The sequence below is a fragment of the Chenopodium album genome, chromosome 11 (genome assembly GCF_948465745.1).
Source record: "Chenopodium album chromosome 11, dcCheAlbu1.1, whole genome shotgun sequence".
Taxonomy (NCBI): domain Eukaryota; kingdom Viridiplantae; phylum Streptophyta; class Magnoliopsida; order Caryophyllales; family Amaranthaceae; genus Chenopodium; species Chenopodium album.
Genome location: NC_137844.1, coordinates 54,472,573 through 54,487,044, shown reverse-complemented (window position 1 = coordinate 54,487,044; position 14,472 = coordinate 54,472,573). Strand labels below are relative to the sequence as shown.

Sequence of the window (14,472 nt, the reverse complement as noted above, 5' to 3'; positions counted from 1 at the left end):
TATATATTTGTATTATACAATATGGTTGTTATTCAAAATCCATTTGTATAATCTACATGACATAAACTAGCTTGTTAATTATAAGTGCTCCAATTGAAGTCATGTTTCAAAAATAATGCTAGTATTTTTTATGTTTTTTTCTGTTAGTTTCAATTGTTAAATCGCTATATAATCCCTTATTTCCTTATAAAAAAAAAAAATTATAAATTTTTTGTTTTAATGACATAAAATAGACATACGTACTAAATTTTAGAAGTTATGACTTTGATTTGAAAAGGTCGTCACACATCTAATTAAATAATCCATTCATTCGACTATTAATTTGGAAAGAAAATGTAAAAATTTATACTTGAAATTTGATTTTTTTTTCTTCTTTTTTTTATAATTGTGTCACTCCGATCCATTGAATAGTGTCCTGTAACTATTGGAGGGTGCAATAATAAGAGTATCACACTATCAAATAGATATTTTAATAAAAAATACATGAGATTCTCAAGGGTATAATGTCTTAGGGAAGCAAACATATCCCATTGGATCTTTTAAGAATTAAGAGTCAATAAGTAGAGGTCATTATTCACTAAATCGTAAGCTAAGTTTGGCTTTTTTAACAAAGCTAATTACATACAAGTAGGAAAGCTACCATGCGCGGTGCCACCAACAAGTATACCTTGCAACTTGGCATAGCTTCAAGGTTGGTTGTAACTTGCAAGATATCCAAAGTTTTAATAATAATTACTTCCTCTTGATCATATCACAGTACATATATATACTACCCCGTTAAATATTAGTTGCAACTTTAAAATATTTTATATCTCACAAATAAAACCCCAAAGTTGCAACTAATATTTAACAGAAATAGTATAATTATCTTTCGACAACAAATTTGCGGGCATTGCCGTTATGGTAATTTTCCTTATCTTTGAAAAATTTGCATTTTATTGTTCACCACGTACAGTATGTCTAGCAGAGTAATGAAAGGAGCTCAAAGTGTACAAGCTATTTAGAACTTGCATTACTTACAATGCTTGATTGCCAAGGGATCTGATGAGTATATTAAACAATTTCAGCTTTGTAAATAGGAATATATGTTACACACTTACACTCAATTAAATTTCATCATATATTTGATCATCTGAAAGACTTGAATAGCTCAATACCTTACCAATTAGAAAGCGTCTCATGCTAGTGTCTACTCCAACAAATAAAAAACATTATAGATTATTAATATTATTAATTTATTAACATCTCTCATAAAACAACTCACATTTTATATATATTATGCTATTTTATATCATTAAAAACTTTATAATATGAGCAAAATTCCAAAACGCAAACCCCTAAGAAATTTCCCTAATCACGTCTTTTGTCTCTATCTTTGGTGATGAGAACTTGGTTATATTGTCACACTTCACACCATGTCAACCTCACACTTTGCTACATCTCATGACATTAACCTAGATCTTTTCTTCAAACCAAAACTTATCATTTTTTTTAATTATTTTATTTAATTGGGAGGTGCTTTTTCAACCTTCTTAAACGGGCAAGATGATAAATTAATTATTGAAAGATTCATGAATCAAGTTGAAAGATTCATTAACAAAGACTATTATTAGAAGTAATACTTATCTCTAACCAACGTACTCTTATTTTATTTCTATTTTAAGAACAACTTTTGTGTGCGACAAGCCATACCGTGTGGCCAGTTGACACACACACCACACACACCAAGTAACCCTTGATCGACGAATAACATCTGACCGAGTAACCCCTCATCGACCGAGTAACACGTGACCGACTTAGTAACCCATGACAGAGTTAGTAACCGCTGACCCCGACTTAGTAACCTATGGTCGATTTAGTAACCCCTGACCGACCGAGTAACCCTTAACCAAGCAAGTAACCCTTAACCAAGCAAGTAACCCCTGCTTGAGTAACCCCTAACTGACTTACTGATCGAGTGAGTAACCTCTATAACACTAACAAAGTAACCCACATAAGAGTGTTATCAGCCACATATAAAAATTTGTATTTTAATTTTTAAGTAACACTCTCACGTAACAGATTACCTAACCTCCTAAATAGAATTGGGCCGCATTTTGTTTTTAAGTCCATACAATACAACCAAGTCGGCCCAAGCTCAAATACTTTATTGATTCTGATACGTATTTATTTGTCTGAGAATTTTCAAAATTTTCTCTGCTCCCACCATTAACGTTTTTTTTTTTTTATTTTTTATTTTTTTATTTATCAAGTTAGAGAGAGAAAGAGAAAGGAGAGAGAATGGGAGATTTGAAGAAATGGACGGTGACATACACAAAGCATGTGAAGCAAAAGAGAAAAGTTTATCAAGATGGCAGTCTTCATCTCCTTTCGAACAACAAGGTTTCGTCGTCTTTTTGCTGTTTTACAATCTCTCTAATTTTCCAATTCAAGTGATTTTTTTTTTCCTTATAATTTAATTTGATTTTCGGAGAAAAAATTTGTGCGCGTAATTTTATCTAAATTTTGAATGATTACGATTATTCGATTTTTTTTTTTTTTTTTTTGGTAGTGAAATTGCAATACCTAGATTGTTTCCCGCGCAAAATTGAAGAAATTAGGTTATTTTTCCCCAATTTTTGACAAATCATTTTCAAATTGACTTGATTAGCTGATTAACTAGTTTCGCAAGCATAATTAGCTTAATCTTCTTGTCATATGGACTAAAAATCATGTAATTTGAAGTTACTGATGCACTACAATTGTTTTATTTTTAGTAGAATTAATTTGTTTCGGAGCAAAAAAAGCGCATAAAAATTGTCAGATTTATGATCGATTTCGATTTTTATTGTTTAGCGAAATCGCAGAACCCTAAATCATTGGCGCGCAAATTTCAATTAGCTGATTTGGCTAATTTTCCCTAAATTTTGATAAACTGGCGTCAAATTGACTCGATCTAGCTGTAATCCAGTAGGTTTTCGACTATTTGGCTAATCTTCTCCTACATATACTGGAAATTATGCAATTTGAAGTTACCAGATAATAATAGTTCGTATTTTCGTAATAATTTAGTTATTCTATCAAATGTCCAATTGGTTTTGAGAGAATTTCAGAATTGATTTGGTTCTGAGCTGTTGCATTGTAGTCTGTTGGATTGTGGACTAATTTAAATTGCGAGCTACTGAGTACTAGTTAGTTTAGTAGCTGATTACTGTAATACCGCAATTTACTTTCAGTGTGGAATGTCTGTGGAACAAAAATTTTACTGGCATAATCATTTAACAGGTGGTGCTGTATGATGAGGGCGAGCAGCTATTAGACTGTAAATTCTTGACGAAAGATGAAGCAGTGAAATCAGGGGAGTCATTAACATTTGCTTCATATCTTGTTGATATTGGCAATCCTGAAAATAACTGCAATCCAATCTCCAATCCAAAGCCCAAATACGAATGTGATGTTAAGCCTCACGAGAGAACTCAAATGCCTCAAGGAGAGAAATTAAGACATACTTTTACTGGTTAGGCCTTAGGAGGAAGTCCTGTCTTGTCTTTGGATTTTCAGCTTTACTAGACCTTATATGATTCTCATTTGCTATTGTTTCTATTTTCTAAGGTAGGAAGCCTAATACAGCAGGAAGAAAAAACACAACAGTCTGCTTAAGTCCCTCTCAGAAGATTATCAGAGGTTTTCACTGTTGCTTTTCATGTCTACCTAAGCTTGATATTTTGTTAAGTTGTTATATATATATATATATATATATATATATATATATATATATATATATATATATATATATATATATATATATATATATATATATATATATATATATATATATATGTCATGTAAAATGGATGATCTTGAGAATGCTTTCATTACAGATGTGTGGGACAAGGAAGTGTTATGTTAAACTTCTGTTTCAATTTGTCATTAATGTCCTTAACATATATTTAGAGCAACTTATAGCTAACTAACGGCAGCACATTACAGAGTTCAAGAAAAATGAAGTTCTCAAGTATGGTGCACACAGCCCAACAAGTCCAGTGACTCCATCCGCTAAAGGTTTGCATGTACATATGTAGCCACCTTATAATTTGTAAATTTTGGCATGGATGTGCTACTTTATTTTTGTATGTTGTTTTGTCAAGTATAAAGTCTAAATATTCAAGTTTTTTTCTGAAACTATTGTTCTATATTTAGTATCAGTTCAGTAGTTTTGCTGATACAACATAGCACTGGCAGATAGACAAGTGCACCTTTTCCCTCAGCAATCTTGGACTTCCACAATACTGTTAAAATTTTGAATTGCTGAGGCACAAACTGGGACTTCATGCATTCCAGTCTCTCTTAAGCTGATGGATTTCCCTTCTTTCCTCCAGCTAAAATCCTTGTCTTGCATTGCAGAGTGGGAAGCATTGTATACAACGCAACTTACACAAAAGGCCAGGAAGTATCATGATGGCTTCATACGCATGATCTTTTGTGGTTCACAGGGGAGACAGGTTCCTATTATATTCCATCTCTGTATTATTTTACTACAATGAATTTGAATTGCTGCAAAAACACTAGTGAGTAAAGCTTGATGAAATTGAATAGATAAAGAAAGCATGTGTACAAATATTGTTCAAATATATGTTCTAGTGCAAAAGTACACTTTCACACGCTCCGTGAACCATACTAATTTCTCTTATGGTCAGTGGAATGTTAATTGTTTTGTGAGTAGTACACTGATATAAAGTTATAGACATTACAACACCACAACCACCACCTAATGTGTGGCTTGGTTGAGGAGAGCAACTTGTATGCATTCTTACCGCTAATCAGTAAGCTGCTAGTCCTATACATAAACCTTTGGATCTGTGGATTTTGAGTGGAATAGTTTAGAAGAGCTTTTAGAGCAATGTGCTAGATAACATTAACAAATTTAATGATTCCAATCTATGTCACTCCAGTTCTATGGATACTAGATCAAGCCCCGTGCCACGCACGGTTTTTACAAAATTTTACAATGAATTATAATATTAATTCAAAATCTATCAAAAAAGATGTATTATGTTATTGATTGATTTATTTTTCAACCTGTCTTGACTCTGATCCTTCTATTGAGAATGAACCTGTTGCTGGTGATAGTGATCCTCCTTTCCATCCTGAAAATATTTCCCCCCTGCATTATCTTAATTGATTTTTAGTGGGTTTCACTTAGGTAGATTGAATCAATTTTTCTGTTTTGCTTTGTTAATCGTTGTCTCTTTGCTGTTTACATAGACCCCTTTCTTGTCTCCTTTCAGATTATGCTGTATGACTCCAGCAAAAATCAAATAGATAAGAGATTTTTGAAGAAAGATGAAGTTATCAATTCTGGTGGATCATTGACATTTGATGCTCATTTGGTTGATATTGGAGATCCTGTGGGGACCAGCGGAGATGATGCAGATGTGAAGATAAATGAAAGACACAGCACTTCTACTGAAAAATCAGAGATACTTTCTGGTCGCCAATGGCAAAAGCCGTTTAGTGGTATCTGGCCTATCTGCACTCCCAGTTGGACCTTCTGCCAAATGATTTATATAATCCCAATTTTATGTGATATAAAAACATTTTTAGCTAAGCTTTCAGGCTGCTACGGTGTTGCATTCAATTTGACCATACCAGAGCAATTGGCTGAATTGGTTATTTCCTCTGATAGCAGATTTTTCGGCTTCAAAAGCAAAAAGAAGCAAAGAATCTACACTGATGGATCAATTTGGTTCTGGCAATTCCGTTGGGATAGGTCTGTTGGCAGTTACTTTCTATAAATTATGCATTAGTAGTAGAAATTATTTCCATATTCCAGCCTTGTTTTCTTTTTGGCATGTGCTAAGATGTAATGCCTAGTATATTTTCTTTATGTTCCTTGGTTTCTCACCAAATTAGAAGAGATCATCAAGCTTCCAGTATGCATATCTTTGTTGTGAACTTCTTTTGCTGATGAATAAGTTATGTGACATGCTGACATCTATGCTTGTTTGCAAGCTTATATTGTTTACTCAATCACCACTTGCAGGGAAACCTCATGATACCAAACATGTTAACTCTATTGCAAGAAGAATTGGATTTGATAAGATTAAACAGAACACTGCTTCTCACTCGCCTATACGTGATGGTATGTAGGCTCTACCTCTCTGCACATTGTAGGCAATCGGGCTTCAACCTTCTCCTCATAGCACATCTTGCTTTGAGAAAAAAAAAGGGAGGAATTAAGTTATGGAATTTTGTTACTGTATTTGATTCTAAACCTCTTTAAAGTAGAATGCCGCAAAGAGGTGCTCTGCTTTGGCCTTTGCCTTGTATTTTTATTTCTTCTTTATATAGTCCACGGATTAATGGAAAAGGGTGATAATTATTGATATTTGCGCCTGTGGTTTCGTAGCATTGGGATCTGGTCTGGGTCGCTCATGCCCGAGCTGCCGAGCATGAACTTGTGGGTGTCAGTCAACAACTCAACAATACATGTCGACTAGTTGGAAACTGATTGAACAGCTTTTTTAGCCTGTTATAGAAACATCACCTGAGTCCTGATCTATCTCAAGAGCAGTTACTTTATGATTCATTATAGCTCTCTAGCACTAGCAGTTAAACCAGTTTCTGATTTGCTCTTTCTTTTGCAGCCAATCAAATTTTATCAATTATGAGGAAACCTATTACTCATGAAACCCTTTCCACTGTCAAAGATGCTCCTGTGCAACAATACCCTTCAAGTGCTTCAGTGCTGATTCAGTTACATGATGACAGTCAGCCAAGTCAGACATTTGACAGTTCAGTTCCAGTTGATTGCTGTCAAGTGCCAGAGGCAGACCAGGCAGTGGAGAAGCATAACAATGAGAAGGCTGCAGCTGGCGGACGCAGTAGCACATTTTCTGAAGGCAATTGTAATAACCTTGAAAGGCCAGATTCCACAGAAGGGACCGAAATAATCAGATCCAATGCATATGAATCTCCTTGCAAGAACAAATCTGCTGCTGAATCAAGTGTTGTTGATGAAATACCAGCAGTCCTAGAATCTTCTAAAGGTAAGTTTAGCCTAACTAGCATGCAATTTACGGCTTTTACGATATCATCAGCACTATATCACCTTACTTTAAACAAAATCTGACAGAACTTCTTCAGGAACAAGCTTCATTGGCAGTCATTTATCTGTGGTTAGTGAAACTACATCCTATCAGGTCTGCAAACTACTCGGGAATCCTCAGCTTTTCTAAAATTTCAAGTCTTATTTAGTTATTTATAGTATAATTTGCTAAAGTTCACCTATTTTATGTTCTTATGTAGCCATCTACAAAGTTTCCGAAGACAGACCCAAAAAGTAAAGAGCAAACAGCTTCCACCAGAGACATGTCAAAATGGTTTGGTAATCTGGTTGGCATGAAGAAACCGAAATCTGTGAACACTGAAAAGTCAAATATTACAGTGGACTGCCCAAGTTTCGATTTGGGAATTTAACGTGAGTTTGCAACGTGCTATTATAGCTAATCTTGCATAACTTGTCGTTTATTAGCTATTCGCTTTACTAATGTTTATAATTGAACGGATAGGCGTTGAAAAAAGAAAGAGGGAGTATAATTAGTAAAGGAAAAGTATCTGAATTGCAGTACACAAGACCTGGGTTTCAAACCCATCTTTAGATTATATACCAATGCATTAATTATTTTAGAAAATTCCTCAACTCTAAAAAAACACAGCATTGTGTTTTTCAAAAAGCATTTACGTAGTATGATTTCAGTTATTCTTTGGTCCAGCAAGCAAGTTCGGGCAATTTAGAACTCAATGATAGGCATGGATGGTTAAACAAAACTAATGTTGACATAAATACTGGTAAATATCTTCAGATTAAATATTGGCAACACAATAGAAAAGAGATAAATCACAGAACAACATTTGAAAGAGCAAAGAGATCTTAAGAAAGTAGACAACAAAAAGGTTAAATGCCAATTTTAATTGTTACTGCATGAGACTTTCAATGCAATGCTAAAATCAAAAAACAAATCACTTCAGCAAGCATGTGTTCATATGCACCTTCTCAGGCTCAACTAATCCTGTCTACAGGAAGTAGTAGGCTGTGCATTAAAACACCTTGCATCAATTGCTGCACTGGATATAGAATTGTTTAAAGCTAATCCACTACACGATCCTCTCGAGTTCCCTAGCATAACTGAGGGTTTGGTTGATAAGTAGCAGAGATGGAATCTCCTTGCATGGTGCAGATTCTTTTGCCTTCTGGAAATAAACACATCCACCTTTGATTTCCCAGTCAGGATGTTCCTGGAAGCGACATGTAGATTTTTTTGGTTAGAAAGAGTTGTATTTAATCAAACAGATAAACCATGGAAGTGCGAAAAAGGACAGCGCTAAATTAGGAAGAGCATGCAAGTGGATAAAATTCAGACTAACTTAATAACATTCAGCAAACAGGAGAATCATGCTAAAGCAAATTAGAATTTCTGCCATTCAAGTGGCTAAAGTTTCAAGCCTATTTTAGCAGTAGACAATATCACAGCCAATCTTTTCATGGAACACAGCTTACATACAATAGTTTCCCATTACAAAAGTTGCTGGTTCAAATTCTTTAAACATTTAGTTTGTGTAATTGTGGCAGAAATCACACATCAGCTCTGATCTGATCTTTCTCAATCTATTGAACTAGTAAATGGAAAAACCCTCAACCACAAGTCTGTTATACTTACCTCATTGATATACTCGAGCAAATCCTTGTCAGATGAAAATAGCAACAGTTGTTTAGCATCATTCAGTGAAAGAGAATCATATGCCTTTTCACTGCACCCAGCAATTTCATCTCTGCATTCATAGAGAATGCATTAAAACCAAGAAGCATAACACGGACATAGAATGCCACCCCATACAAGAATAAAATAGAGGCAAAGTTATACAATCACAGTCATACAAGAGGAAATACCTCACAGTTTTGGCCAACAAATCCATGAAGTGCACGTAAGTTTCATGAGGTACAGACTGTCTAGCACTTAAAACACGGTTGTATGCTCCTTCCATGAAGGACTGCTCCAGCTCTACAGCATGTTTGATGCAAGGATTATCCAAGGCAGTAGATGAAAGCAACTCCAATTCAGTGTGAAACTCTGCTATTCTGTTTTGGACAAGCAGCCTCAAAAGGTTCAGACCCAAGATTGGATACTCCTGTGGAGATTGCGGTATACGACCCCTGTTTCACAAAAAAAAAAAAAAAAAAGTCAGCGCTTATCTGTAAAAGTTAAAAGAAAAAATTATTATATTGGTACAAAAGAATTTGTGTAACAAAAGACATGACCTTCAGGTTCTATTTTGAGACCTACTAACTTAACCCACTATATCAGAACCCAGCTGCATACATATGACTTGTTAGAGGATGATCAACTCAGTTGGTGTTTCCCACACAAGATTTACCAGGTAGTTTAATTTCTGCATAACTACTGTTCAGGTTTGCTTTTGAAGGTGGGTAGATTCCCTTGTCGAGTCATTCAATGAGTTATTCTCCCTGGATAGGGTGACGAAAATTATTCAATGAGAAATATTCTCCTGTGGTTGGGACTGTTGCAATACCACTAAGTAGGGTGACGAACTCCATTGCAGACTTGCTAAGATAAGCAGTCACAAATTTCACAGAATATGCCAAGCAAATTGACTCAATGCAGCCTGAATTTCCTAGCCTACAATATTTTCTTAGCCTTCTGGACAAAACACAAATCAAGTGTGACCAGACACTCAGACAGTGCAAAGTTGTAGGCCAAAAAGAACCAAGATGGGTTTGACTCAAACTGTATCAAAAGTGACAAGCCAACAACCCATGTTAATGGAAAAAGTAGTTATGCCCTTATTACACCTCAACCTAAGGGGTGGAGTTGCACTTTTTCTCTGTACATCAGACAAATATTGTAAACTCTCTCAAGTTTCAACAACTACCAACTTCTCAAAACAAAGGCCTCAAATATTTCTATTATGCTACTGAATATGAATTGCTACCTCTTCCACTTCCCATAACTTTACTTTTTATCAGGTAAGACAGCATGACAACGAAGAATACAATTATCACCAGTTTACCTTTTTTCTTCTTTTTTTTTTTTTTTTTTATTTTTTTGAGAAAAATCAGCAGTTTACCTGAGGGGTTGGAAGAGAAAGGGATTGGGGAAGGGAAGATCAAGAACACTATGTTTGTTCCAAAAGCTTAATGAACACAATAGTATTCCTTGGCAACTGAGCAGAATAAAGTACAAAATTGAACACCATTTACTTCATTTTCAGTTTTCACAGTAGAATTAAGGTATATTCAGATCCACAGAGATAGTTTGCATATGTCATTAACTCAAATTTCTACTGAACATCTATTGCTTAAGAACCTTTAGTACAATTTGAGAGAGTGCTACAAAGGAATTAAAAGAAACATTATTTGAATTGTCGTTTCAGATTCACCTATTTAGGATTTCTTTGAAGCCTCAATAATTTGGCATAATTCAGAATTTGAAACAACATTCCCAAGTAATGATTACTAACAACTATGTTAAAGGATTTCCATACTCGGTGACAATCAAAGAATTGGAAGACCAAATAGGAGGACTAATCCTACATGTCAAAACATAAGGGGAGTTCCCCGGTAACCCAATTCAAAAAGTAGGGGTTTTCATCACTTGCATATCTAGGGTATACCTAACACTACCACTTGAAGTAACCTTGCCTCGAGTCAGATGAGAATTTACCTGGCATCAGTGTAGTAAGGTTTCAGTTGGCAGAAATCCCTCTCAAATGCTTCCTGATCCTCCATCTTGACACTTAGAACAACAGCATGCTCATAGATATCCCCTTAAGATAAATCAAGAAAAAATTGTAAATGACCATAAGTGATAAACTATCAAATATTGAAGGAGAAAGATGGACACAATAAGGTCAAGAGAGTTACTTGCTAAGCTCAATTCGTGAACAGCATTTGGTGTTGCTTCAAACAATGGAGGAAGGCTTCGGAATTCTGTTAGTGATACCTGCAAAGCACAAGTAAATTGGTCAAGCATGCCAACCATGCAACTAATCTTATTTGATGAAGGGACTACTACAATTGATCTACATGATCAGCAATCATACTTCAAGAGCACTATCAAACATATGATCATCTAAAAACTCACACGTTCCTCTCTTTTCAGCCATAAAAGAGCATGCCACAATGGTTAAGGAACAAAGTCAACATTCACGGATAATGAAAAACCTAGGTAGCAAAAATATGCTTTAAAATTGTTTTCTAATGGTATATGGAATCTTCAGATTCCCTCCCATAACTTGATTTAAAGATCTCTTGTGTTTTTCCTTCCTTAACATATCCCATACAGTGATGTAGGTACTTGCGTTATAGAAAATAAGAAAACTAGACTAAAAACTAAGATTCTCATAAATTTCAGTGCTGCCTTCTTTTTTACATGAAAAATAAAGGGTAAAAATACTCACCTTCTTTATCAAGCTGTGAATGACATCCTTGAGCATTCAACTTACACTAAAGATAAAAATCTCTAATGTACCACACACTATATGCAAAATTGACACAACACAAATACATACACTTACACTTTGTTAGGACGAGAAGGAATTGAGAGAAAGGGATTGAAGGGAACAAGCTCCCTTGTTTGGATAAGGCGTTGGTGGAAGACAGGGAGGGAGAGGGAGGAATAGGCGTTAAAGAAAGATAGGGAGGGAGAGGGAGGAATATATTTTCTCTCCTTTCATTAACAACATCCCTCCCTTCCTTTCTCTTCTGATTTGCTATCCAACCAAAATAATAATTAACGTGTCAATCAAGTAAATAATTATATTCAGTAGAAAGGACTGCCACAATTGATCATCAAGTTAAGAAATCCATAATTCAGGAATATTATCATCAACCTTAACAATATTTTTAACTACTCATAGAAATCCTCTTTTTTCGTTCGCATTAAACAACATGACATAATAGTGGAGGAATAACTTCAACATTCTAGGAAAGAGCACTTCACAGAAAAGAAAGACTTAATCTACCCTAAGAATTAGGGTTCATAAAATTACATAATGTATTGTTCATCTCATCCATCATCGAATGAATAAAATGCAAAGTCCATTTTCTTTTTCTTAATTTGCATGACATAATTGAGCCTCCGATTGGCAAAGATGAAGTGAAAAGAAGCCAATCAATTAAATACACTTCGCTTCAATCTACATCAACCTACAATTCCTTCATCTGTAATCAATATTCGACATCAATTATTTCAACAAACACCAAAAATTCAACCCCCATACTTCGATCCTAACTACAAAATGAAAGCTTCCTATTATCACAAATCGAGATAATCGGCGCTCGAATTCAACATCGCAACTAATTACAATCAATAAACCATCAGTTACAGCAAAATCAACACGAAATCTACCATTAATAGCGCATGAAAACATAATAAAACCCTAAAAACGACAAAATGGAGCAAACAAGTAGCAAATTGAACAAAACTTCCACAAAATCTCGTCAATTGATAAAAAACATAGTAATTGTATGAAATCACAAAACAATGAAGAAAATGAAGGAACTAGGGTTTGAATTGGAGAGGAAAAAAACCTTAAGCTGAGAAAGGAGACGAGTAGAAGTGTCGAAATCATTGCGCACGGAAGCAGCTTTGAATCGTTCGAAGGTCTGGGCAATCTCAGTGAGTTTGGGATCCATTGTTACGAATTTGCAAATTTCTCTCTCCTCTTTTTCTCTCCTCTTTTCTGAGTTTCGCTCTTTCTTCAATTTCTAACTCAGTTCTTCCTTTCTTTACCAACAAGCCAGTTATTTTGCTCTACTTTAGCTCTTTGGGTTATTTATACCAAAACTGCTCCCTCCGTCACTATAATTAAAGCGGTCTGATTATTTGCATTATTTATCTACTAGTATTAACATTGATTGTAAATTTTTCCTACAATATAAAAAGAGAAAAGCTAAACATCACCCTCGAATATCTAACTAATATCCGCAAAATAAAATAAAATTACAAATTTATCCTTATTTTATCAAAAAAAATTACCCCCCTCAAATAGAATTTACCCCCCCAAACCCTCACTCCTCATCACTCTCTTAAACATAATTCTCTCACTAAACAACAACAACCACCACCACCACCTCTTTATACTACTTGCCACTAACACCACCACCACCACCACCTCTTTTAACCACCAACTCGTTTTACTCCAGTTTTACGATCTACGCAGCCGCGGTAATGACGAGGAAGGACAAAGGGAAGTCGGTTGCTGGCGGAGAAAAGGTTTTTTTTTTTATTTTCTGAAATCACAACAAACGCCCGGTTTTTTCGCACGTCCTAGGCTCAAACGCCTAGTTCGTGCGAACAACCGTGCGGTTGTACGAAAGATTTGGGGCGGACAATGCAAAAAAACTAGGCGTTTGTCTGGGTTTTAATTTTTTTTTTTAATTCGGTTTTTTTTTCGCTATTAGGTTTTAATTGCCTGACGTTTCAATTTTCGCTATTGTTTATTATTATTAAGAACTAATGAGGAAAGTTTCTGGTGAACATAAATCAACAAGAGGAAATTGGAGCATATAAAATAGGCAATTAAATAATCAACTAAAGTTCAAGATTTTTGGGTTGAAATTGAATTTTTGATTTATTATTTGGTTGAAAGTTGGGATATTTAGGTGTTATTGATTAGAAATTTTTGTGTACGGTAAAAGTGTGAAATTGAGGTAAAATTAATTATTTTTATAATCGTTATTATAAGGTTAAATACGTAATTTTATTTTATTTTACTGGCATTAGTTAGATATTCGAGGGCGATATTTATTATTTAACAACCCTAGTATAACGGAAAATTCTACTTCTTAATTACTTGTTAGGAAATATTAAGTGATTTTCTCTGAGAATATATTAATAATAAAAACAAATATTAGTAGAGTATTTTCATTTAAAGAGTATTGCAATTAAAATATTAGGCCGATTATAAAAAAAACGTAGTAAAAAAAGAAATGGAAGGAGCAGTGGATAAAGGTTAGCAATAAAGTAATGATTCTTAATACGAAGTATAAGTGTTTGGCAAATTAAAGGTTGAAATATTATAACATCTATACATGTATTGTTTAAAAAAGTGCTCCAAAACTTAATAAACAATACTTGCCATATTTGAAATGCTAATAGTTTAACGTTTTAAAAAAAGATACCCAAACGGCACTTCCATCCCTCATAATCTTTCAAATACTAACCACTATATTGAACACTGCGTCAAAGGTCATAAACTATGTGTCCAGCCTAGAGACATCAAAAACTAACCTAACTTAAAACCGACTTGAATAAAATTCGATTTAGATTCAACTTGTATGAATACACAATTAGTACCAAACTACCAAATTCGACCCAGTCACTCAAATTAACACTTCTAGCCAAGCCTACTCAAAGAGTCAAACTAGTTCATTAAAAAAAAAAAAAAAAAAAAAGTAAATAATTTAAAGGC

General features: G+C 34.5%; 2 protein-coding genes across 4 annotated transcripts; one reads left to right on the top strand and one right to left on the bottom strand.

Annotated features, from left to right (window-relative positions):
- The first annotated feature begins 2,218 nt into the window (after positions 1–2,218).
- LOC145569232 (uncharacterized) lies at positions 2,219–7,708 on the top strand. 3 transcript variants are annotated; one of them, XM_081628599.1, is made up of 11 exons: positions 2,219–2,382; positions 3,265–3,496; positions 3,592–3,663; positions 3,970–4,041; positions 4,384–4,481; positions 5,268–5,496; positions 5,666–5,749; positions 6,023–6,121; positions 6,627–7,028; positions 7,115–7,181; positions 7,288–7,708. In XM_081628599.1, exons 1-11 carry the CDS (start codon positions 2,281–2,283, stop codon positions 7,382–7,384), a joined length of 1,554 nt encoding a protein of 517 aa, XP_081484725.1. In that variant the 5' UTR covers positions 2,219–2,280; the 3' UTR covers positions 7,385–7,708. The 3 variants fall into 3 exon arrangements, with proteins under 3 accessions (XP_081484725.1, XP_081484724.1, XP_081484723.1); XM_081628598.1 differs by having other exon boundaries at positions 5,669–5,749; positions 7,126–7,181; positions 7,288–7,703; XM_081628597.1 differs by having other exon boundaries at positions 7,126–7,181; positions 7,288–7,702.
- A 91-nt stretch (positions 7,709–7,799) lies between these two features.
- Positions 7,800–12,805, bottom strand: LOC145567794 (26S proteasome non-ATPase regulatory subunit 8 homolog A-like). The gene is made up of 6 exons (XM_081627174.1): positions 12,590–12,805; positions 10,922–11,000; positions 10,722–10,824; positions 8,930–9,193; positions 8,700–8,811; positions 7,800–8,277 (listed from the first exon to the last, which is right to left on the bottom strand). Exons 1-6 carry the CDS (start codon positions 12,692–12,694, stop codon positions 8,137–8,139), a joined length of 804 nt encoding a protein of 267 aa, XP_081483300.1. The 5' UTR covers positions 12,695–12,805; the 3' UTR covers positions 7,800–8,136.
- Between the last annotated feature and the right edge of the window lie 1,667 nt (positions 12,806–14,472).

Excerpts from the sequence above, each read along its gene's own strand:
- LOC145569232 (XM_081628597.1), top strand. The coding sequence starts at position 2,281 with ATGGGAGATTTGAAGAAATGGACGGTGACATACACAAAGCATGTGAAG. Across the intron at positions 3,497-3,591 it reads ATTAAGACATACTTTTACTG|GTAGGAAGCCTAATACAGCA; the intron begins GTTAGGCCTTAG and ends CTATTTTCTAAG. Across the intron at positions 7,182-7,287 it reads GTGAAACTACATCCTATCAG|CCATCTACAAAGTTTCCGAA; the intron begins GTCTGCAAACTA and ends GTTCTTATGTAG.
- LOC145567794 (XM_081627174.1), bottom strand. The coding sequence starts at position 12,694 with ATGGATCCCAAACTCACTGAGATTGCCCAGACCTTCGAACGATTCAAA. Across the intron at positions 10,825-10,921 it reads TCACGAATTGAGCTTAGCAA|GGGATATCTATGAGCATGCT; the intron begins GTAACTCTCTTG and ends ATTTATCTTAAG. Across the intron at positions 9,194-10,721 it reads CCTTACTACACTGATGCCAG|GGGTCGTATACCGCAATCTC; the intron begins GTAAATTCTCAT and ends TTTGTGAAACAG.